We start from the raw sequence: 22,748 nt of genomic DNA, 5'->3' as shown, positions 1-22,748 counted from the left end.
TTCAGGTGTACACTGCCCACAATGAGCTGGACCCTCACACAGCCATTGTTAACTAAGAAAATGCACCACAGACTAGCCTCTAGGCAAAGCTTATAAGGCATTTTTTCAATTGAGTGTCCTATGTGTCAAGTTGATATAAAACTAGCCAACACAATGTGCCAACAAATTCAGCTAGGAAAGAGGAAAGTGTGGAAGTAATCATAGCCACTTTTCTGTGTCTAGACATCTACCAGGTACAGAAGTGAAGATTGATTGCCTTCTAGAATATTTTTTTAATGGTGGGAAGTGAAACTTCACTAACACTCCAATGAATAGCATCTGAAAAATCCTTTTTAAAAAAGTGTCTTTCAGTATGTCTTACAGAATGTGCTACTGTGTTAGGTTTTTTCTCCTCTTCCCAACTAATGAATGGTAACTCAATTACATTTGAAAAAAACAGGAGTAAAGTGTTTTAATACATTCTGGTGGGTTGTATGCAAACAGCTAAGAATGTCTACCCTTGCAAAGGGACAATGTTGATATATGTTGTGTAGCAAATTCTTCAGAGATAAAACATTTTATCATGGAAGGAACCTCCCTAAGACTTAGGATATTGTGAAGGGAACCTAGTTAAAGCTCAAGAAGTAAACAAATCAAAAACTTTATGAAGTTCCTGAAACTGATCAGATTCACTAGGCCTCTCCCTAGGAAATGTAAGCAGTAAAGACTGATGAAAGACAATTTTGGATCCACTGAGCTGTCTAGAAAAGCCTCAAACTAATAAATCTGCCTACAAAAGACACTCTCCACTTTGTCCAACTGTCAACATTGTGCTCATATTCAATCCTCTTACAGAAAAAGGAGCAAGTAACAATCACAACAAAACCTCAGACACAAACCACTTTGTGTAAGCCAGGAACACTGGAGGAAGCAACTTATTGGTGTAGGTGGAATAGAATATGTTATGCTGCTCAACCAAGACATCGGTTCTGTAGTTGATGTCCCACATCTTACAAAAGACATTTTCAAGAAACCACATGCAAAGAAATCTTATGGACAAGGTTGAATGCCTCCAGTCTCAGTTAATAAATAAGCTTGTTTTAAGTTGGATTGCTGCTATTCTTCCAAGAATATCCTTCAGCGTTTCTAGATTTCAGGGGGAAGCACTGAATCCCAATATGCCTATCAGCAAGGACAAGCTGATTTTAATATTAGGGATTGTCTGCTTGGAACAAGGTCATTCTGCAACTCTTTCTTCCATCAGAGGTAAGTTTTAAATTAACTCTACAACTACCTTCTTTTTTCTGTCTGGTGGGACCATTCTTAATGAGAATCAGAGTAACAACTCTACTTCTTGTTTCCTTGGAAATTCAAGAAAAACAAATTACTTCAGAAATGTATTTTGTTCTCAAAATATTTCCTTGGAATTTTCTCCTGTGATAATCATATGAAATTGAAATAATATGAAATAAATATTTGTAGGATGCTAAGTGCTTTCACCTAGTTTTACAAACTGTCCTAGGACTGTTCACTTATTTGGATGCGTAACATAACCTGGTATTCTTTCATGGAGTGAATGCTGGAGATCAGAACAGGCTTGGAACTATTTAGAATCTTGAGGGAAATTATTCTAATAGCCATATGACACATGCTCACTGACATATAGTATAAAGATTTTTTGCATTGATTATAATGAACTTAAAACAGTTGTTGGCAAGCTTGCCTGTAGTCATTCTTGTGCCAACCCAGAGAATCAACATGTTTTCTGTCTCTGCTTCAGTGACTTCAGGGAATACTAAATTTTATGTCTAGCAGATTTATGACTCATCCATCTGAAGCAGCTAGAACAGTTTTTGATCATAGCTGGACTGGGTCAGAATGAAAACACACTTGGTTGTCTCATGCTCTGCTGTTATTAGCTACAGGTCTCTTTGACTTTTAGTTTTCACATCTTCTCCATGAAGATGACAGTACTTTTCTGCAGGCAAAGTGTGGGAATTAAGAAACAAGTTATATGGGAGAGCTTAGAATGCTTTAAAGATGATCTAAGTAGCTGTTCTCTTAAGGATATGTTCCCAAGAAAAGTCATTTGCTCAATCAGTCATGCTTTTCAGGTGTAATTTGTAAGCCAGGAAGGAGCTCTGCTAGACTTTAGAAGTGTGTGTGCATAGGACCCACATCCTTAAGTATCTCAGTGAAGAATTCCGTAGTCCAACGAAGGAAGGAGACAATTTACTCTCATAATTTGGCTTGGAAAAAACTTTTAAGGGGGAATGGGGAGTAGAGAGAAAGAGTGCTATACTGTGGGAGAGATCCAGAACACAGCTTCCAGAAATCAAGGAAGACTTCTCAGATGAAGTGGTCAGCAAGCATTCAAAGAGCCATCTAGGTGAAGACGCTTAGTGATGATGATGTAGAGTTTCATATGCACTCCTGGAAACACCATAGGAAAATAATGGCCTTAAAAGCAACAAATTCACCACTGAATTACGTAGTTTAAGTAAACAAATTTAAACTTGCCTCTTCCTTAAGGCATCAAAAGCCCATAATTAAATTTATGAACAGAAATAATAGTTTCTTTACTAATCATGTTGATTTATTAAAAGATTAAGAAACAATAAAATCAATTATAAACAAAAATACACACATATAATAAAGTGTTGTTAGGGATGAAGTCTTTCTTGTAAGTTATTTCTTCTCTTTACCTGACAAGCTCCTGTCTTAACACTAGTGTGTGAATTAAAACTATCATCATATCACTGTCCCTGAACAATGTGTTTTCTGCCCCAGTAAACCTAATTAGGTTTCTTTATATCTAACTGTGTGGCAGGCAGACTATACTTTAAGACGCAACCTCATGGGCAGAGTAGACAGAGAGATAGACACAATTACAAATTAGAACAGACTACAGCATCATTCATACATTAACTAAGCAACTCTGAGTATCAGGACTTGTAATATGCATATGCAAGATGGGCTGTTACAAACCTGTAACCCAAGCCTTCCAAATGCAGAGTCAGGGAAAACATGAACTTAAAGTCATCCTGAGCTCCATAGTGAAATGAACTTGTCTCATGAAGGAAGGAAGGAAGGAAGGAAGGAAGGAAGGAAGGAAGGAAGGAAGGAAGGAAGGGAGGGAGGGAGGGAGGGAGGGAGGGAGGGAGGGAGGGAGGGAGGGAGGAAGGAAGGAAGGAAGGAAGGAAGGAAGGAAGGAAGGAAGGAAGGAAGAATAGATGGATTAAATCCTCATCATTGTGAAGTCACAGTCTACCTCAGTTGAAAGTCAGAAATAATCATCCTGGCACACAGTGAATGTCACAGGGTACTACAGAGTGCTGTGAAGAGCCTCTTTTCTTTGAGACCAGAGAGCTCTGGAAGAAAAGAGGCTGCATTTCTGACAATCCATGCCAATCTATCCTTGCAGCCCTTAATCTTCATATTAGAAGTCAGTCCTTGGTCTGAGGAGATGGTTCAGTCAGCAAACTGCTTTCTATGCAAAGGGCTGGGCTTAATCCTCAGCAACCATCTTTTAAAAGCTGATGTAGTAGTGGGCATTCCCATATGCAGTTCTTGAGAGTCAGTGACAGGCAGATCCTTGGTACTAGTGGGAAAGTTTCAAGCTAGTGAGAGACATTGTCTCTAAAAACAATTAAAAAGGGGCTAAGGAAGCTAGTCAAAGTTGACTTCTCCCCCTAATATGCTCACAGGTGCATACGTGCCCACACATGGATGAACACACACACACACACACACACACACACACACACACACACACACACACATCGTAGAAGCTGTCTCTTGAAAGGACATATCTCATGTGTGACACAACCTGAATAATCTGTTTTGCAAAGCACATCTAATCCCAACCAATATAAATTAAAGCCATGTTGTAATTTCTCTACGTATTGCATATACTGTATTTTGTTCTTGTTTGGAAGATTTTTCTGTATATCTTAGTCCTAGGAACTAATCACTCAGTGTCTGTCTTGTCTTTTCCCCAGCTCCTGACTGTGGGAAGAGTCTGGTTAAGCCCTGGCCTCAGAATTACTTTAGCCTTTTCAGTCGCATTGTTGGAGGAAGCCAAGTGGAAAAGGGTTCCTATCCTTGGCAAGTGAGTTTTGCATTCCCTTCCCTAGTAGGTGAACCAAGATATTTCAAGTTTGTGTCTCCCCAGATCACATACTACCCCCTTTAGGTCACCCTCTCTCTGGGAAAAAAAAATCTCACAACATACCCAGAGCTATGATTTCCTAATCTTAAAGGAAGATTAATATTCATGATTGGATTTGTGCTCAGTAGGCTGCCTTAGTATCATTGATAAACCTAACAAATACTTGTTTGAATAGATGATTGGTCATTTGATCAATTAATTGGTCATCTGTTCAATTCAGTTCATATTCAAATCATAATAATACATAAGAAACATTCTTTCATGTTTTTCTGTTCTGTCTTCTATCCTTAGCCTCCTCTCAGTATTCCTCCTGTTTGCTTGTTCATTATTTGTTTTGGGTCAAAGGATTTACATCTAGAGCCTAAAGAACTCTAAGCATTCACTGTACCACTGAGCTATATAAAGCCTTAACAGATTTTCAGTGTTGCTTTGTGCTCCATGTTTTCTTTTTGATTGCTCATAAATAATTTTTGCTTAAAAGTGAAAATTTCTCGGGATGGTCAGAGGTCCCCAGCACATATGTAGCAGAGGACTGCCTTGCCTGACCTCGCTTGGAGAGGATGTACCTAATCCTGTAGAGACTTGATGCCCCAGGAAAGAGGGATACCAGGCAAGGGAGCACCCTCTTAGAGGCAAAGGGGAGGAGATATGGGGTAAAGAACTCTGGGAGGGAGGGCCAGGAGGGGGGTCAACATTTGAGATATCAATAAACAAAATAATTAATTTTTAAAAAGTGAACATTTCTAATAAGCTGTCATTTTCTCATCCTAAATCTGTGAAGCTATTTATTGAAAGTATTTGTCAATTATAAGTCACACACACACACACACACGAAAGAACTAGTTGGAAAGAAGGAAGATGGCAAGAATGGGAGGGGATGGAAGAGGGTACTAGGTGAATATGATCACACTACATTTTTGCAGCCTTAAAACCGTCAAAACTAAAGGAAACAAACAACAGTGTTCATGGGGACTTTGTTTACTCCTTAGGTTTGTGTTTGTAGAAGAGTTATGAAGGTAGTTGAGGTTGGAAAAGCAGACTATATTGTAGAAATGAAGCTAAAGGATACTGCAAAGCAACATATTAACAAGCTAATATCAACCTGGTACATGATATTGCAGAAACAAATGCTTCTAGCTTGCATAATAAGTTCTTAGAATGACTAAGGTTAGGGTTGAAATAGTTGTACTGGTTAGCCTTATCATGATCGAGGGAAATAATGTAGCAGCAGGGGCTCTATGTTCAAGTCATATATAGCAATGACAGGTTTGATAAATATACAGTAAGTGTATTTACACAGTGACATTTTTTAATTTTAATCATCTTGCAAAATATGTTTATAAAATTTGATGTGTAGTATTATCATCTACTTGCCTAATTATGTTTGTAGGACCATTTGCTTAAAATGTATGTAGAAATTTACTTTATTATACAGAATATATTGTATCCATAGGAATTAACATCTTACAATAAATGCTATTTGTAAAGCTTAGAATAAAAATTATAAGTCACCTTAGAATCAAATCAAATATCATAGATAGATTGAGTTAAAGACCAAATGTTACTAAGGATTGAAAACAGTTCATTGAGTAAACATGGTTTCTACTAAGCCTAAAAACCTGAATTTGAACCCAGGGACCACACAGTAGAAGAAGAGAACTGATGCCCAAGATTTTATGCGCACACACACACACACACACACACACGCGCGCGCGCGCGCACGCACACGCGCACGCGCACTAGCAAAGAGAAGGGAGGTATGGATGAATAAATAGATATCATTTTAAGGATGTTGAAGTAGCAGATTAAAGTACAGACTTGAAGTTCTAGGGGTCAAATAGTTCATTAAGATAATATGAAAACAGTAGGCCCAAACTACTGTCATACACACTGTCATGATGCCTACATCATGATCACTATGGTTAAGCTATCTGTATCTGTCTTTCAGAATACGCTTGGTCATAGGTTTTGGGGAAACCCACAGCATTAGCTTTCAGCAACTTAGATCTCTGTCATCTAGGTGTCTCTGAAACAAAAGCAGAAGCACATCTGTGGAGGGACCATCATCTCTTCACAGTGGGTCATCACAGCTGCTCATTGCATGGCAAACAGGTAGGAAAGTTTGGTTAATGGAGGAAGACCAGGTTACCCATCCTACACTTTGGAATCAGAATTTCTTACTCTTATAAAACACAAGAAAGTTAACTGGGTGTCACAAATGAGTCTTAGTGACATTGCAGGCTTATTCTCACATTAGTAGGTAAAGAATTTTGTGCAGAGACAAGACGCTGTATTTACATAAACCCACTGAAGTCCTCAAAGAGTAATATCAAAAGACTGACTTGTGAAAGTTTCCTAATATTGTAGTGAAAAACCACTATGTGGCTCATTATACATGTTATGCAAATAAAGACAGACCAGTAAAATACAGATGCTCATGTCTTTCTTCCTATTGTGCTTGCTTCTCTGAGCTTCATCTTAAGAACTTTTATTTTTATCACCTTTCTAGTGGGATCCAAATGCTCTACTGTTGGCATTCTATGCATATACCAGGCTGTTTCCAAGAGTATGTTCCCATAGTTATTCTTTCATTTCACATCTGAGAACATTCTTGAGATGCTCATTCACTACCAGTTGCCAGTGAGCACCAAAGACAAAAAAGTGACTGAGACATGATGCCCCCCAGTGAGTCCATACTTTAAAAGAGAAATTAGCCTGGAATTGTGTAGACACCACTACTTGAGCAGCTGAAGAAGTAAGATACATGAGTCCAGAAATTTGGGACCAGCCTGAGAAACACAGAAAGACCCTCTGTGTTGAGTAAAAATAAAATAAACAAGCAAACAAACAAAGAAATATTTGACAATGTCTCTACAATGTAGGCAGTAGTAAACTAGAGAGATTCTATGTACTGTATTAAGCACCCGATATATCCAAGATTCAGGAAAACATTCCATGAGAAATGATAGTGCCCTATCTAATATTATATCCCCACTGGAAAAGAAGGGTCCCAAAGAAAGAAAAGCTCAAAATTCTTACTCCATTCTGTCTCATCCTACCAAGAGTTCCTTCTATAAAACACTGACCTGAGGAAAGGGCATCATTCTCATTTCATGGGAGAACAATAAATTACAAATATAAGGAAGGTAAAGAGACAATCCCCACTTCCCATTGTTGAAATTTGTCCAAAATCCTTGAGTATGCATACTCCTTGGGACATCAGAGTTAGGTTGCTGCCCTTCATAATACATACACCACATGAAGTTAACACTAAAGCATCACCCTTACTAGGAATCACAAATAATTCACAAAATAACTCACTGGTACTATGACTAGAACAGCCTAATAAAATGTTTGAATAGTCTCATATATTTTTTAGCTCCCTGAATTACAATACATGTATATTTCTCTAGCTGATTAAAAATAACACTGACAAATATTAAATACATCATGTCACATCTCTATGCTGTGTTTCCTTTTTTTAATAGCAATAGAACTATTCTCAGTCGCTTTTCTCAGCGCTCTTATGCTCCACATTGTCCACCCATATCAATTTAAAGAGGCCAATTTTCCAACATTTATAACCACTCTCTGAGTCTCATTAATTCCCCATCTCTTTCCTTCTCCCCTTTTATAGAAATATTGCATTAACTTTGAATGTAACTGCTGGAGAACATGACTTGAGCCAAGCCGAACCAGGAGAACAAACACTTGCCATTGAAACCATCATCATACACCCGCAGTTCTCCACCAAAAAACCTATGAACTATGATATAGCCCTTCTGAAGATGGTTGGAACCTTCCAATTTGGTAAACATTTACAGTGCACCCTGAATAATCTACACCATAACCTTTGTTCCATACTGTACCTCCACAGATCACATTATGTATCATGAGACCAGCTCTTCTGGATCATCTACTGGAAGCAGAGACTTGTCTGGAGTGTCCCCATTCTAAAATTCCTTCCTTATGGTTCTGGATGTAGGACTATGTTGAGTCAGGAGAAGGAAGCTGACCCCTGAAGATGCCAGGCTGATCTACCGAGATCCTTAAGAGGTTTGGGGGCCCACCTGGATGCCAATAGGCGTAACTGTGCCAGCTTCTCCATAAACCAAGTTCTTCCTTGATCTTTTTTCAGGCCAGTTTGTGAGGCCCGTGTGTCTTCCAGAGCCAGGAGAACAATTTAATGCTGGATATATCTGTACAACTGCAGGCTGGGGTCGCTTGTCTGAAGGTAAGAGCTTCTGTACCACTCCTCTTAATCAGAATCCTCAAAACTTTCTGATGGACAACCAGAAACCAGAATTTTGAATTTATTATGTCAAACATTTCAAATGTCTAAGAAATTCACAGTGTGCTTAAGAACTTGAGATCCTTCCAAATGACACAAACTTGCATCTAGGCCGCTGATGACGAAAGTGCAGAGCATCTTTTATCTCAGAAGGCAAAAGCTTATCTTCATGGACCCATCTCTTCATTCCAGGTGGCAGCCTCCCACAAGTCTTGCAGCAGGTGAACCTGCCAATTTTGACTCACGAGGAATGTGAGGCTGTTATGTTGACCTTAAGGAACCCCATTACTGGGAAGACCTTTCTCTGCACAGGATCCCCTGATGGAGGGAGAGACGCATGTCAGGTACGTGGGTAGAGCTAAGCTTCAGGCCCAGGAAAGTTCATTACCAGATAAGGAGCCTAAGAATGCTGATACCAGATAAAACTAGAATCTGCTCTCCTCCCCCCAAAAGATATAGTGCCAAGGATGAGGCTTCTCCACCCATTAAGCGGTCTCTTCTTATTTTGAAGTTCCTAGATTAGAAGTATTGGAAATGTCACTACCCTCAATTCTGAGAATTTGTGAAGACTGCAAACAGTTGTATCACTGGGCAAGAAGTCGCCAATTCTGTAGTATGAACAGCATTGATGAGCCTAAAGAATGGGAAAAAGAGCAGCAATTGACAGATTCTGATGTTTGGGGATCAAATGGAAATTGGACCCAGATATTCTCCCAGAGCTCTGAGTCTAAATTACTAGAAGTAAAGACATTTGTGCTTGCCATTTCCAACCTCCTGGGAAAAGTGAGCACTTTGAGGGACCTCTGCCAACAATCAAGTTAACAGAAGCTTCCTTCTTCTTTCCCCAGGGAGATTCAGGAGGGTCGCTTATGTGTCAGAATAGGAAAGGGGCCTGGACTCTAGCTGGAGTGACTTCTTGGGGTCTGGGCTGTGGTCGAAGCTGGAGAAACAATGCAAGGAAGAAAGAACAAGGATCTCCTGGGATCTTCACAGATCTTAGGAGAGTGCTTCCCTGGATCCATGAACACGTCCAGACTGGTAATGAAGCCATCCTGCAAGCTTAGAAAGCTACAGTTCTACTGGGGAAAAGAGCATCAGCAGGCTAGCCAATTGTGACTGGAGAGGGCCACTTCTTTTCTCAGTGTAATGCTTGAGGATTTTGAAACATATCATCTAATACAAGAGTAAAACATCATATATATCTAAGTATTAAAATAGTCACTGAATGCACTCCTCATAAATTGATTAGACTTTGCCTAAGATAAAAACTGTCACCCACTGATAGATAGATAGATAGATAGATAGATAGATAGATAGATAGATAGATAGATAGATAGATAGATATAGATATAGATATAGAAATAGTATAGATATAGATATAGTATAGATATAGTAGAGATATAGATATAGATATAGAGAGAGATACCCACCTAATTTTTAATGGCCCTAGCAAGATTCATCAATCTAAAGCACACAGCTCAGTAGTGACCAACTACTGATAATCTAAGTACCCAGAGAATGATATTTCTCTGGAAATATTTTTCAAACGTCACAATTAAGGAGGAGATACCAGTGCCTAGTGGAGAGAGGTCACAGGGGCTGCTAAGCCATGTATAGTACAGCAAAAAGTGCTCACCATAATGAATAACGTCACCTAAATATAATAAAACAAAGGATTTAGAAGCCCGGGTATAAAAGCAAATGTGGTAAATCTGTGGGATGGGCTCTATGTGCACCCTTCTCATAGACCAGCCAGGAAAAAATTGCAGCTTCATTTCTACCTCCAAACTGTTTCCATAGTTGGTGTCTTCAAGTCTCAAAGTAGCTTCCATCATTTTGTGGTGGAGTAACTAAAGTTAACTCAGAATTTTTTTTCAAGAGTTTACCACAATGGCAGGTATCTGAACCCTCAAAATATGTGACTATTCAAAATATTCGTGATTGGAAAAAGGTTTTCTCTATTTCTGGCCTCCACTTTCATGCACCCTTGCCTCCTTTTGCTCTGTATAATCTCCAAGTTAATCACTGCTTCTTCATTAGTAGGAATAAAGCAAGTGAAATCATCTCAAAACACCAGGACCCCTGTCCTGCTTTGTCATTTTACCCATCCTGCTCTTTTCACAGATTAAATTTTCAGTATTTGCATATTAACTTAAAATGTTCTGCTTTTTGAGTCAATTTCTTGTCCAAGGTACCACAAGCTTTGAATTGCATCTTTCTTTTTCTTTCTCAGGCCATCGAAGAAAGAGCACCAAAGGTGGGTATTCCTTATGGCCTGCACTCACAGGAGCATGAACTAACATCCTCACATTTCTGGGAGTCAGCTCCTGTTATCATCAAAAACCTTCCTCTGGTAGTGTTTCTGTGATCGCTTGGTATAAAAGTCTGATGAGCATCCACAGCTATCCCTGCCAGTCGGCCAATTCCATGTCCACAGAGCCCCATTCCCTTCCATATATCTTCTTATCAAGTCATAGCTTCATCCAGCTAAGCAAACACTAATTGACAAACACTAACTCTTCAATTAGGTAATAGGAGGATGGGGAGGTGGTACAGAAGTAGTTAATAAGCAACATACACTCCCCTAAAAGTTCCCCTACTTACACATAGGGAGCTTATCTTTGTTCACCATGACTCTTCGATAAATTCACTCTGAAGTTTGGGGCAAGCTCTTTCCTCACATTATCCATAAAAAAAATGAGATTGGATCTTGGCTTAGTTGTCCACTGGGTCTTTGAGCCTATAGGGGTCTTCCTCAAAAAGCAAAATGGAAAGTAGACTCCCAGAGCTGGGCTGCTGGTAGATATAAGTGATGAGTGCCATAGGCTTTGGAACAAAGGCATCCTTATCCAGGATAAACCACAAAGGATAAAGAAGGAAAATATGGGCAAAACATCAAGTCACCAAAGCAGCTTGAGTATAGTGTGAAGTCTTCCAAGAGAAAAGAATAGAAAGATAATTTGAGATCAAATTTTGGAAACTGCCCTTGTCAGCCAAAACATTGGTTTCATTTTACAATGGAAAGTTGATTGTTTTGATAATTACAGCTGTAGTAAAAGAATATAATAACAGCATGAAGGAGATTAAGGGAAGAATGAGTCAAGTGGAATTCATGACAGATTTTTATATGGGATAAGGGCCAGAAAATAAAAAGAAGAAAATAGAAAGGAAAAAATTGAAACCAGTTTAGTGAGGACTGAAAGTGAAGAGAGAGAGAGAAATACAACCTGACTCTTGAGCTCATCACAACTTTGAACAGGGGAGCCTGAAATCTCATCCAAATATCAAAGGTAGCTGCAGTTTTGCTGATGAAGATGATTCCACTTGCAACAATTGTTGAGTTTGGGGTAGATGTAAGTCTGACCTAAAGTTCAGAAGAGTATTGGTAAGAGTTGAAACTGCCAGTGTGACTAAGCCTATAACTGAGGTCTCCAATAAAAAGGGAAAAGAAAAGCTAGGATAGAACCTGCACCCACAGAATGAATCCTCTTGGTCAGAGTGACAGGGGAGAAGGTCACAGCATCTCAAGGGTGAACACAGACTAAAATGGACAAAAATGCAAAGCTATGAAGCATTATAGAAGTCAAGATAGGAAAGAAATAGTGCATGAAGAACAGAAGTGTACAGAAAGGAGAAACAGTGGCTCCCATGACTTCCGCTTCCATAAGGATGTTACGGTGATTAGCGCATTGGCTGCTGTCCCTGATGCTGTGGCATTCCCTCTCAGCCTCATGCAGTGAGCTTGATGGTCTAATCAGTGGATCTGAGGGAGAGTTGCACTTCCCAGAAAGCCTCCACCTATACTATGAAAGCAAGCAGTGAGTACCCCCTCTGTGTCCTCCCCAGGTTCCACCTCTAGCCTGACTGTGCCCATTAACAAAAATGTGACTATCGCTTTCCGTCTAGAAGTTACCCTTTCTCATATATCTGCCTGCAGACTGTGTGTCTGGACCTTCCTGGTTCCAGAGGACATGCATATGTTGTTCAATTTGTCACACTTGGATGTAGAGTCTTGTCACCACAATTACCTGGCAATGTACTCTTTAGAAGACAGACTCGTTGGTAAGTGGTTCTTCGCGCTGTCATATGGAAAGCAGGGCTACGTAGACTTAACAATGTCTGGTTACAATATGTCTGACGTGGAGCCATCCGTAAATGCAACACACTCACCAACTCTAGTTTTGAGAGTCTGCTCTAAAGGGTGTAGAATTGAGTCTGAGTCTGCCTAGGGCACTTCAGTAGCTGCATCTGATACTTTTAAAGCCAGGCTGCCTGGGTCTTGACCCCATTAGGAGTAAATTTACACATATTGCTATGTCCCCTAGTCACCCCAAGTAAGACACCACTTAACTACGGTTGCAAGTGGCTTTTATCTGTTCCAAAGCACTAAGAAGAATGACACCAAGATATGGCCATGAGAAGACAGAGCTTGTGTATTTAATAAAAAATAAAGCCAGGTATAGCAGCACATAGCTGTAAACCTAGAATTTAGAAAATTGAGGCAGGAGAACTGCATGACCATGGTCATCCCAGTATATACAGTGATATCTTGTCTCAAACAACAAGTTACAAAAATGGAAGAGGATCTCTGTGGTTCTCATCCTGAAGTAACTTTACCCCATCCCATTAGCAATATTTTAGAAGTATTCTTGGCTGTTACAACTGAAGAGAATATAGGAGGTAATATAGAATAGAGCGGACCCCATATTAAAAGATAGTATATTTTTAAAATCCTGCAAAAGTCAAAGTGCAACAAAAACACAATATTCTGGATTAAAATCCTACTAGTGCAAAAGCTGAGTGGCCTAATGCATACAATCCTGAACTTCTGGGACAAGATCAGATCTCCCTAGGTCATGGTGTGGTGCCATTTTCCTAACTCTGAACAAAGACTTTTCTCACATTACAGGGAAATTCTGTGGAGAAAGTCTCCCTTCATCTATTCTCATTGGTTCCAGTTCTATCCAGCTGAGATTCATCTCTGATGCCACAGATTATGCCACTGGGTTTAATCTCACCTATAAAGCTCTTAAGCCAAGCTACCATCCTGGTAAAACCATTTACTTCAGTTGTTTAATATCCAGGCCCTTTGCAGAAGCTTTGGCATCATAGGAGTTGAAGGTGGTAGTCAGGGAGACCCCCACTTGAGGTCTGCTGGCTTCATAGTATAGAAGGAATCTTGGCAAGCTGAAAGATGTAGCCTCTCTTCCCCAGTCCCTGAAAGTTCCTGATCACTGACCCAAGTGAGCTGAGAGGGCCTTCAGAGTTCTGTAAGCCAGAGCACGAGACTATCCCTTGGTGTTGGCACTGCCAAAAGATGTAACTTATCAGATAGAGACAGGAGGGAGAACACAAAAAGTCTTTCTTGTGTGCTTGAGTTTGCTCTGCCCTCCTTTGTTTTAGATTCCGGCTGCAGGTCTCTAACTATCCTCTTTGAAGAAGGCACTATACAGAGTCTTCACTATCCTGAAGAGTACAGTGACATGGCTAGCTGTACCTGGATTTTTCAAGCCCCCAACCATTTCCTAATTAAGGTATTGACTGTATTTGTCCTAAATTCCAAGTGATATAGTCACAAGAGAGCTGACAAAGGCGCTGTTCAGTCAGAGATTTTATCCTATATGTTTACAGCCATACTTTTAGTCCTCAGTACCCGCCACACTACACACTGGCCAGCCTTGTTTCCCCTGTACCCACCACTAGATGGCACTTGCACTCTTTAGCTCTTGTTCAAAACAAAGTGAAATTTCCCATTGTTACCTTAATCTTTACCTTAGTCTATATGTCCTTTTAAAAACAAACATTCTTCCTTATAAACCCAAATTCTGAAGAAAGTAACTACGACTAATTAAGAAGTTAGTAACAATCGTGACAATATCATTAAGAGCTCCAAGCAGAGAAGGCACAGCAAAAAGAAGCTAGCACAGGCCAGGGCCGGGGGAGTGCTCAATTCAACAGAGTTGTAAAGGGTACTTAGAAAGAGTATGGGAAAGTGAGACTGAGGTCAAAATTTAGGCCTGTGGATATCACAGTTGATCTCAGTACTGTGAAGGCTGTTAAGCAGTAGTGGATCCTCGATGGAGATATGTCACGACACAGGGGAAATAACCCAGTAATCTGGATGAGGATGGATATAGACATGTATTTGTTAAAATAACAAACGATCAAAAAATATATGAAGAAAAGAAAGGAAAGGGGGAAGGAGTAAACCCTGAAACCCTTACACAGTGGATTCCACGAGTGTAAACATCTGTCTCGGTTATTTCCCTTATTGCTGTGACTAAACCCCTGACAAGAAGCAGGGAATGTGTATATTTTACTTTGCAGCTTGAGACAATACTAGACATGGCAGGGAAGGCATGTTGGCAGTAGAATAAGGTAGATGGCCATATTGTATCAGCACTCAAGAGGCAGAGAGTGAACAGAAATTAGTCACAAACCCCTAAAGCCTGCACCTCAGTGACCCACTTCCTCCAGTGAGGCTCCAGCCACTCGAGGTTTCACACCTTTTCAACATAACACCATGATCTAAGGATCAAGTGCTCCAACATGTGAGCCTACTGGGGACATTTTATATTCAAACCATGATATTAGTAAGTGTAATTACCTAAACTAAGACAAGTACATCACTAGACGTTACAATCAAGAAGATTGTCATCTTACATATAGGTCCTAGTTAACCACATTGCTATCAGTGCCAAAGTATGTCTGAAGAAGAAAGGGGTTTGAGCTACAGGCAAAAACCCAAACCAATGAGTCCTTAGGACACATCAGAAAAATGGAGCCTTTAAAAAACAAAGTAAACAAATAAATGGATATGACCAATAGTTTGAGTTTATCACAAGAGTTCAAATCTAGAGAGAATTAAAATTGGGAATTAATTATTCAGTCCTCACCTCACCCCTCAAAATTAAGGCAGAATAACAGGACTAAACCATTGGACATTTGAGAGAAGCTTGGATTCACGCTACTTGAAATGTCAAATACAGTCAGAGGTTAGAAGCCTACATGAGATCCCACTGGTTTTAAGAGTGAGTGGGGATGGAGATTGAAGGACAGAGAGCATCTTCAGTGATTTCCAGAACTGACCCAGTGTTTTGACATTATAATCATTAGGACTGAAACTTGGCTTTGCAAAAATACAAAAATGGCAGAAGTATGTTTGGGTTCCTTTCAGCAATTGTCGGAATTTTTGTCTTAGCCCCAAGCCAAAATTCTTTTTTAAAAGAAAAAAAAATTCAAGTCAGCAACTCAAACAGAAATTCTTTTTTTTTCTTTTTTAATCTTTATTAACTTGAGTATTTCTTATTTACATTTTTTCTCTTTTTTTCTTTTTTTTATTGTTTCTTTTATCTTTTTCTTTTTTTTTTATTAACTTGAGTATTTCTTATATACATTTCAAGTGTTATTCCCTTTCCCGGTTTCCGGGCAAACATCCCCCTCCCCCCTCCCCTTCCTTATGGGTGTTCCCCTCCCAACCCTCCCCCCATTGCCGCCCTCCCCCCATAGTCTAGTTCACTGGGGGTTCAGTCTTAGCAGGACCCAGGGCTTCCCCTTCCACTGGTGCTCTTACTAGGATATTCATTGCTACCTATGGGGTCAGAGTCCAGGGTCAGTCCATGTATAGTCTTTAGGTAGTGGCTTAGTCCCTGGAAGCTCTAGTTGCTTGACATTGTTGTACTTTTGGGGTCTCGAGCCCCTTCAAGCTCTTCCAGTTCTTTCTCTGATTCCTTCAACGGGGAACCTATTCTCAGTTCAGTGGTTTAATGATGGCATTCACCTATGTATTTGCTGTATTCTGGCTGTGTCTCTCAGGAGCGATCTACATCCAGCTCCTGTCGGTCTGCACTTCTTTGCTTCATCCATCTTGTCTAATTGGGTGGCTCTATATGTATGAACCACATGTGGGGCAGGCTCTGAATGGGTGTTCCTTCAGTCTCTGTTTTAATCTTTGCCTCTCCCTTCCCTGCCAAGGGTATTCTTTTTCCTCATTTAAAGAAGGAGTGAAGCATTCACATTTTGATCATCCGTCTTGAGTTTCGTTTGTTCTAGGGATCTAGGGTAATTCAAGCATTTGGGCTAATAGCCACTTATCAATGAGTGCATACCATGTATGTCTTTCTGTGATTGGGTTAGCTCACTCAGGATGATATTTTCCAGTTCCAACCATTTGCCTACGAATTTCATAAACTCGTCAAACAGAAATTCTTAAGGTCAAATATTCTAACACAATCAGATCCAAGATCTGGAGAGTTGACTCACGCTGAGGAATAATGGTAGGGAAATATTCAGATCTGTTTTCTGTAATGAGGCTGTTATGTTTCTATAAGAACAGGGAACTTTGCATAGGCAGCAAAAACACCTGAGTTCCCAACAGGCACGGGGCTTGCTTCTGAGCCATGATGTTTCATGCAGTGTTCACTGGTGTTGCATTGTGCAATGGCATGCTTAGTGCGAAGTCTGCTTGTTAGATAGACGAAACCAAGGCTGTAGTAGAGTCACATAACACAGCATAGGCAAGAACACCAGAAACACCATGAATTTGTACCTTTTGATTTTTGAGTTACATTTTGGTCCCTGGACATTAAAAAATCTTTCACTGATGCCAAATCGTTCACAGTTCCTTCACCCCTTCCATATGAAGCTCCCTTGGTCCCCCTTCAAGTTTCCTTGCTCCCCCTTTGAATACTCTCCTCCCTTGCTGAATATAAAACAAGTTCACCATATGGAGACCAAGGCAGAGGGGAAAAGGTAATTGCATAAAGATAGCTTATGACACATTTTTGAGATAACACAATGGTACCATGTGCAAGAGAGATAAGTGAAATGTGCTTCCATTTAACAAAAGGGTCACAGAAAACTGTGGAACTAGAAGGGCCATGAAAAGTCCTTATTAAACTGGTGGTTCTCTCTACCCTTCACCAAGATTTCTGCTTTGAGTCGTGAGTTCTCTAAGTTCACTGCTCGGACTCCAAGTTCCTTTTGCAGGTGCTTCCAGTAGTTTCCAGGCAACACTTTGTTTGATAGCAGCTCTTGCACTCTTTTGTAACTTGGCCAGGCACTGGTACACATTGGGAGAAATAGAGAACAAATGTGATGAGGACTCAGAAAGATCCTTCTGGGGACATCCTCCCAGGCAGAAAGACATTCCGTGTAAGAGATAACATCTACCTTCAGCTTTGAGTCAAGTAAACTGGAAGTTAAATAGCAAGAATAAGGTGTTTAAGATCCCTATAAAAGTAATATGTACCCAGACCAGCACTTACACGTTGCCTCCTAAGAAGACGGTCTTTGTAGGGTGTTTCTTCTATCCCCTGTAGCTGCTACAGAGCTCAGACATTGCCACAGATCCCCACCCTTGCATGCAAGCTGTATTTGATAGCTTCTATGTTTCAAGAGTTTTGAGAACCTATTATCTTTTCCCAAGTAACTTAGCCACTCATGAATATCTCTACAACTTTATCAACAAGCTCTTACTCTAGGGCAAGGCGAATGGCCTACAATCTTCTGTTCGCTCCATGAGCTTCTCTAGATGTAACCAATCTTCTTCTCAGCTGTCATTTCAGAGCCTAGAAATAGAAGAAAATGGAGACTGCACTTCTGACTATGTGACTGTATATAGCGATGTCGAGAGGGAGAATGAAATAGGTTTGTATTCCTCTTGAGCTCTGGCTTCCCCTGGTTTGCCCTTGGACCTGATCTTGAGATGAGGAATAAAAAGATATATCTTAATTTTCATTTGTTCCCTGCACCTCCTCCATATTTCCCTATGGTCTCACCACGACTCTTTCTGCTTTTACATAGAGGAGAAAAGAGCAAGGTCCAAAGAACTATTTAAATCAAATGTGAAAGGCCAGTGAAGAGGAATGAGATAGAGATACACCTCATGGGCTATGGAAGCAGCTTAATGGTAGAGCACTTACCAAGCATTCATAAGACCCTTGGTTTAATCCCTAGCCCTGCCACCTCAAAGACAAGGTTTAGTATATCTTGTGGCTAGCATAGTAGTTGTCAACTTTCCTAATGTCAAGACCCTTTAATAAAAGACCTCATGTTGTAGTGACCCCCCAACCATAAAATTATTTCATTCCCACTTCAGAGCTGTGATCTTGCTACAGTTATGAATCATAATGTAAATCTCTAATATGCTACCTCCAAAAGGTTGGCACCTTTAGCAGTACTTCAGGAGTATTTGGCTGATGAAACAACCCTGAAATGCTGATGGGGTCAAATACACATTTTAAAGAGGCAGATCCCTTTATTTTGAAGATGAATTGTGGTATTGGTCAAAAAGCTTGTCAATGGCTATCTAAAGTACATTTATTTTTTTTCTTTATCTGGTGCCAAATCTATTCACTTGACATCACTTAACCTGCCTGGGAACTTGCAGCTCGGTTCTGTGGCTATGAGGTACCCAGCCCTGTGCTGAGCTCCAGTGTAATGCTCATCAACTTCCAATCAGATGAAAATGGCACCTCCAGGGGCTTCCAGGCTGATGTTTCCTTCATTTCTAGAGCAGGTAAGAAATTAGAGGTATCAGCTCTCAGGTTTCCAGCTTTAATACCTCACATCATAGTAGAAAAGGACAATAAGCCTGGATACCACAGACACTCTTTATTGATAGTTGCCTCCTACAAAATCACCAAGAACACCGATCAGGGGTACTAAACCATATGATATTCCTAGGAATAGATATGGTGAGGTTTTGCAAGCCTCTGGGGTATATCTATCAACCAGTCAGAATACAAGCTTTATTAAGTACAACTTATTTAGTATACACATATTTTACTCATAATATTAAATTCATAGAGAATGGCACTACAATGAATGTCTAAAACAAAGCTTATTTGATTTGTTTTGTTTTGTTTTGAGACTAGCCTGAAACTCAATGTTTCAAGTGCAACAAAAAAGAATTTGAGACTGAAGGGCCAGAAGTTAAGGACATTGTCTTCTCTTGTAGAGGGCCCAGATTCAATTCCCAGTACTCTGAACTATGATTCCAGACAATTTAGCAATCATTCCTGGCCTCCACAGGCATCAGGCACATACAAAGTACATACGTACATATACAAATGAAACACTTATGCACATAAAATAAAAATAAGTTAATTTAGTTTTAAAAAAAGAAAGAGCAGGAAGGGGTATCTGAATGTTGCCTTGTTTCACCTCAGCTGGGCATCAAATAGTTCACAAAAACACCACGTCTGCTGCTTATAGGGTTATTTCTTATCAATATTCTATTGCTGTGAAGAGACACCATGACCAGTACAACTTATAAAAGGAAGCACCTAGTTGGGGGCTTGCTTCAGTTTCAAAGGTTTAGTCTATGGTCATCACAGTGGGAAGTGGATGGCAGGCACACAAGCAGGCATGGCACTAGAGAAGTAGCCAAGAGCTTACTCCTGATCCCCAAGCACACAGTAGTAAGGGAAAATGACTACTTCTGGACTGTCTGTCTTCGTTAATATGTTATTGCTGTGGAAGACACCGTGACCAAGGTGATCCTTTTAAAAAGACAACATTTAATTAAGGGCTTGCTTATAGTTTCAGGTGGTTGGTTCATTATCAACATAGTGGGAACCAGACAGACATGTCACTAAAGCAGTAGCTGAGAGATTTACATTGTGTTCTAAAGACACCAGGCAGAGAAAGAAGGAGACTGAGCTTGGAGTGGGCTTTTGAATCCTCAAAGCCCACACCCAGTGCTACCAAGGCCATGTCTTTTAATCTTCCTCAACAGTTCCACTCCCTGGTGGCCAAGCATTTTAATATATGATCCTGGGTGGGTGGGAAGCAATCTCATACAAACCACCACAGTGGGCTTTTGAAAAGCCTACCCTCCACGACACACCTCCTCCAACAACATCCTACCCCCTAATCCTTTCTAAACAGTCCAAACTGGGAACCAAACATTCAAATATATGAGCCTTTCCAATTCAAATCACCACAGGTTACAAATAAGTTAATAAAAAATTAACAAATAAAAATTTGTGATTAGGCAGGTCCAAATATGAAATCCACAAAGAATGAAGATAGATTGCATGTCTGAATCTTGCCTAGTCTTTTCTAGATGTGTGACCTTAGGTATTGCTTCCAATCTTAGGATGGGAGAATGCTTCATGTATAAGAGTAGATGGAGAGCTTTGCTCAGTGGTAGAGTACCCTAGCATGCACGTGGCCTAGGTCCAAGTCCTAGCACAGCTAAGAAAAGAAAGAAAAAGAAGCAGAGTGAGGGTAAGGGCTAAATCAGGGAAGATTTGCTTGGCTATGAGCAAACCACATACACAGGAAGCAGGTCATAAAGCACCTTCATCCAGGCCCACATCTCCACATCTTCACACTCAAAGATTCTTCCTGTGTGTGGAAAATCCAACGAGCCAGTTATCTACTTCCCAAGCTTTCCATTTTGCCTAGACCCCAAACAGCTGCTGAAGGGGAGCTAGGTGGAAGTTAAAATATTCCACCTCTCGGTTAAGAGACCTTCGTAGGCCTGTTTACTGAAGTGTCTCCACAATTCTGACAATATTACCATGAATCATTTTCTGATGTCCCAAACCTGACAGCCTGTCAGCCAAGCAATCATATTATGTTTATATGTTTATACTCAGATTTCAATATCTCCATATCAGAGGATGAATCAGTGCCTCTGGAGACATGGGATGTGCCACTGAGCAATGGAAATTTCTGGTAAGCTGTTTTGAGGAATGTGACTAAGCAATCCACTGGGGACTCAGTAAAAATGGGATAAAATATCTTCTAACATGTGCTGGAATTCTTAACTGCAGCACCCCAGAAAGTGACCCTCATATTTGGAAATATGCTCTTTATAGAAGTAATTGGCTTAAAATTGGATCATTAGAGCATGTCAATCTTATATAATTCATATCCTCATAAAATGGGGATATTTGGATGCAGATAGAGACACACAATAAAGGACACCATATGAAGAAGAAGATACTGATGGGACGCCAGCAATTGACGGTGACTTACTGAAGCAAGGGAAGAGGTACGGAAAGCATTGAGAAGCATTGCAACCCTCGGAAAGAATCAACCTGCTGACACACTGACCTTGGACTCTGTCCTCCAAAAATGTGAGACAATAAATATCTGCTACTCTAGCTACTGGTGCAGTTTGCAGTAGTCTTTTTTTTAAGATTTATTTATTTATTATATATAAGTACACTGTAGCGGTCTTCAGATACACCAGAAGAGGGAATCGGATCTCTTTACAGATGGTTGTGAGCCACCATGTGGTTACTGGGAATTGAACTCATGACCTCTGGAAGAGCAGTCGGGTGCTCTTAACCACTGAGCCATCTCTCCAGCCCCCTGCAGTAGTCTCTTAAAAGTAGCTTTAGCAAACGACTTCATCAGAAATAGCAAACACATTTGTCAGGGCTGACTAAATGTCCACAGCCTTGGCAATCAGGAAGGAAAATCCAAGGTACCACTTGAGTCCACAGCATCTCTCTCCCTCTCTCTCTCTCTCTCTCTCTCTCTCTCTCTCTCTCTCTCTCTCTCTCTCTCTGGGTTTGGGTGTGTGTGTGTGTGTGTGTGTGTGTGTGCATCTCTTTTTCTCTTTGAAAGTAATATCAGACCTTTGAGACAAGGATGAGGTAAGCAAGGTTGACCTCAAGTGACTGATCCTTCTGCCTCTGTCTCCAGAGTACTACTGGGCACTGCCATGCTTGGTTTGTGCGGTACTGGGTATCAAACCCAGGGCTTCAAGCATCCTGGGCAAACACTATCAATATAGCTTCATACCTATCCCTGTCCTCTTTTGTAGGGAAATCACAGCCCTTCCTTTGAAGACTTTTAATAAATCAATTCAGGCCAATGCAGAGACTCCAGGGTGGTCTACACCTGAAGGCGATAGGTTATGGATTTATGGGTGTCTGGTTGAAAAATTGCAGGTGGCAGCCTAGCCAAGTTGATATATCAAAAACTATCACAGAGCTATATGGGATGTGGTCGTTGTCCTATCTTCTCAGAGCAGCACAAACATTTCCAGACACAAAAAGAAAAATTTCTTTCCCAAGTTTGGTGAGGAGCGTCCATTCTGATCAAGTAACAGCCTGATTCATAAGAACTCTGCACTGCATACTATGTTTTTATGCCAGTAAGCACTGAGAGGGGCTAGTCCTTTCTTTTACTCGGTTTCTCCGTGACACCCATGAGCACAGGTGTAATGTGTATTTCATATAGAAGATATACTAGTGAGAGTACCACGGAGGTAGGGGAGAGGAGCTTTATAATTTGCCACTCTGATAGATTGGGGTGGGGGAGCACATAAGTTTTTAGTTTACA

The 22,748-nt window shown here is 40.4% G+C and overlaps 1 protein-coding gene across 1 annotated transcript; it reads left to right on the top strand.

The window, feature by feature from the left end:
• The first annotated feature begins 1,157 nt into the window (after positions 1–1,157).
• Positions 1,158–21,491, top strand: Ovch2 (ovochymase 2). Its single transcript, XM_003748959.5, has 16 exons — positions 1,158–1,245; positions 3,981–4,090; positions 6,171–6,262; positions 7,788–7,960; positions 8,289–8,384; positions 8,634–8,785; positions 9,290–9,479; positions 10,675–10,698; positions 12,169–12,259; positions 12,379–12,503; positions 13,351–13,491; positions 13,845–13,975; positions 17,996–18,089; positions 18,832–18,960; positions 21,050–21,128; positions 21,349–21,491. Exons 1-16 carry the CDS (start codon positions 1,158–1,160, stop codon positions 21,371–21,373), a joined length of 1,740 nt encoding a protein of 579 aa, XP_003749007.2. The 3' UTR covers positions 21,374–21,491.
• Positions 21,492–22,748: the final 1,257 nt, after the last annotated feature.

This window comes from Rattus norvegicus, chromosome 1, assembly GCF_036323735.1.
Source record: "Rattus norvegicus strain BN/NHsdMcwi chromosome 1, GRCr8, whole genome shotgun sequence".
Classification (NCBI taxonomy): Eukaryota; Metazoa; Chordata; class Mammalia; order Rodentia; family Muridae; genus Rattus; species Rattus norvegicus.
This window is presented reverse-complemented; position numbering and strand designations above follow the sequence as displayed.